The sequence below is a fragment of the Peromyscus leucopus genome, chromosome 22 (assembly GCF_004664715.2).
Source record: "Peromyscus leucopus breed LL Stock chromosome 22, UCI_PerLeu_2.1, whole genome shotgun sequence".
NCBI classification, from domain to species: domain Eukaryota; kingdom Metazoa; phylum Chordata; class Mammalia; order Rodentia; family Cricetidae; genus Peromyscus; species Peromyscus leucopus.
The window spans coordinates 10,668,250-10,671,166 of NC_051081.1; the positions used below are offsets into that span (position 1 = coordinate 10,668,250).

A 2,917-nucleotide genomic window follows, 5' to 3' on the forward strand; every position below is an offset into this window, starting at 1 on the left:
TGGGATGGGATGGCAAAATCTCCTACCTCAACAGGAGTAGACTGCCCTTTAATTAGAACAATGAAAAGCAACAACCTCTCCATGTGAATGAAGACTGTGCATACAGGCTATGGTACAAGGGCTTGAGATCTTGTGGGGTTTGCAGTGGGAAGTGTCTATCAGGGTGCAGTTCAGTGGAAATTTTATTGGTCTTGGTTCAGCCTCCACAGTTTCAGATAACAACTATCTATATTGACAGGTAACCTTGACCACTGTGGTCTGGATTTCAGATAGAAGCCATCTACAGGAGCATGTATCCTTGAGTATGGGAAGCTTCTGCATCAGGATTTGCCAGCCAGAGTACATTTACCCTTTAAGTATAGCCTTTACCCATGTGCCTGTAAACAATCCCTTACCCACACTCCTGTAAGCAACTCCAGTTAAACTCACTGTTTGACCAAGCTAGACTTGAGTAGAACATCTTCTTCTCACTCTGTCTCTGATAAATAGACATTTCTCCCAGGTGAAATTCATACAAAGAGGTTCCTCCTGCCTTCCCCCAGTCCATCTCAACCCACTACATCCCTGCATTGTGAAGCAAGGGCAAGCACAGTGATGTCACAGACCCCCACTGTTCTATCCTCTCTCTCTCTTTCTGGCCACCCTGGGCCTTGATCAGCCTTTCCACTGGTGCCCCAGAGAAAAGAGGTCTACCTTGACAAGCAGCCTTATCAGGCCACTTGCAGCCATGGATGTCAATGGACACCCAAAGCCCCAGCCCTCCCCAGAGACTCCTGGTCCTCTTGCCGTGAACTCCAGCACACTCCTAGTGAACGACAATCTACAGCAAGATTCCCTCAACCTAGTTGTCGACAGGCTCCCACCGAAGACAGGTGCTGTGGTAATTGACATGGGCACAGGCACCTGTAAAGTGGGCTTTGCAGGACATTCCCAACCCACCTATACCGTGGCCACCATCCTGGGTTGCCAGCCCAAGAAACAGGCTACCAAGGGCCGGTCAGAGCTGGAAACTTTTATTGGGGAGGCAGCCCGCTCCCGCCCAGAGCTGAGGTTGGTGAAACCTATTCGCAACGGCATTGTGGTGGACTGGGAAGCAGCTGAACTAATCTGGCGACACATCCTGGAACATGATCTCCGAGTGGCCACCCAGGATCACCCTCTACTGTTTTCGGATCCACCCTTCAGCCCAGTCACCAACCGTGAGAAGCTAATAGAAGTGGCCTTTGAGTCTCTGCACTCCCCAGCCATATATGTGGCATCTCAATCTGTATTGTCAGTCTATGCCCATGGGCGTGTTAATGGACTTGTTGTAGACACTGGCCATGGAGTCAGCTACACAGTGCCAGTTGTTCAGGGCTACAACCTACCCCATGCCATCCAACGCTTGGACCTGGCCGGCAACCATCTTACTGCCTTTCTAGCAGAGATGCTGCTGGGCTCTGGCTTCTCATTAAGACAAGAGGACCTGGACATGGTGGAGAACATCAAACATCGTTACTGTTATTTGGCCTCAGATTTCCAAAAGGAGCAGGCTCGTCTGGATCAGGAGTGCAAGCAGACCCTAAAGTTGCCGGATGGACGGACTGTCACCCTGGGGAAGGAGTTATTTCAGTGCCCAGAGCTCCTATTCCATCCCCCCGAGATACCAGGACTGTCGCCCATGGGCCTCCCTGCCATGGCTGAACAGAGTCTCATAAAGGTGCCTCGGGAGCTACGGAACCACGTCGCCCAGAATGTGCTCCTGTGTGGAGGCTCCTCCCTCTTTACTGGCCTGGAGGGTCGCTTCAGGGCAGAGCTACTGCGCTCCCTGCCACCTGAGGATCACGTGGTGGTGATGGCACAGCCCAACAGGAACCTCTCTGTGTGGATTGGGGGCTCCATTCTGGCCTCGTTGCACGCTTTCCAGTCCTGCTGGGTCTTGAGGGAACAATATGAAGAAAGAGGACCTCAGGTTGTATACCGAAAATGCTACTAACGGGGGACAAGGTGGGAAGGGCTGAAGGCAGTAAAGCTTTCTTGCCAAGCAAACTCAGTCCTGTTGTCTTCCAGCTCTATCCCATGCTCTAAGGTCCACCCAGATGACTCATGTTCTCATTAAGCCACTAGCCTACACCCTCCAACTGACCCCTCAACCCATATCCTCCCATCTCCAACCCCTCACACCCCTGGTATCTTCTCCTCCAAACATTTCTGAATGGAAATTATGCTAAAGAATCCATGACCATCCCTATGAGACACCCTAATACTTTTTTAATTTAAGAAATTTTTTATTCATTTTCAAACCAACCACAGATTCCCCTCTCATCCCTCCTCCTGCTTCCCACCCCCAGTCTTCCCCCATCCACCCACCATCATCACCTCTTCCAAAAGAGTAAGGGCTCCCATAGGGAGTCAGCAAAACATGGCACCTGCAGTTGAGGCAGGAATAAGCCTTCCCCCTGCATCAAGGCTGAGTAAGGCATCCCACCATAGGTAATGGACTCCAAAAAGCCAGCTCATGCACCAGGGATAGATGCTGATCCCACTGCCAGGGGCCCCTAAAACAGACCAAGCCATACAACTGTCTCCCATATGCAGGGGGCCTAGTCTGGTACCATGCAGGTTCTACAGTTGTCGGCCTAAGTTTGTGAGTTCCTACAAGCTTGGTTCAGTTGTCTTTGTAGATTTCCCCATCATGATCTTGATCACCCTTGCTCATATAATCCCTCTTCCCTCTCTTCAACTGGACTCCCAGAGCTCAGCCTGGTGCTTGGCTGTGGATCTCTGCATCTGCTTCCATCAGTTACTAGATGAAGGCTCTATGATGACATTTAGGGTATTCACCAATCTGATTACCAGAGAAGGCCAGTTCAGGTACCCTCTCCACTATTGCTAGTAGTCTAAGCTGGCGTCATCCTTGTGGGTTCCTGGGAATTTC

General features: G+C 50.9%; 1 protein-coding gene across 1 annotated transcript; it reads left to right on the top strand.

Moving 5' to 3' along the window:
• Positions 1-630: 630 nt before the first annotated feature.
• Actl9 (actin like 9) lies at positions 631-2,028 on the top strand. Its single transcript, XM_028859901.2, has one exon. The coding sequence runs from the start codon at positions 728-730 to the stop codon at positions 1,973-1,975; it is 1,248 nt and encodes a 415-aa protein (XP_028715734.1). The 5' UTR covers positions 631-727; the 3' UTR covers positions 1,976-2,028.
• The last annotated feature ends 889 nt before the right edge of the window (positions 2,029-2,917 follow it).

Bases quoted from the DNA above. Each gene is read 5' to 3' on its own strand.
- Actl9 (XM_028859901.2), top strand. From the start codon at position 728: ATGGATGTCAATGGACACCCAAAGCCCCAGCCCTCCCCAGAGACTCCT.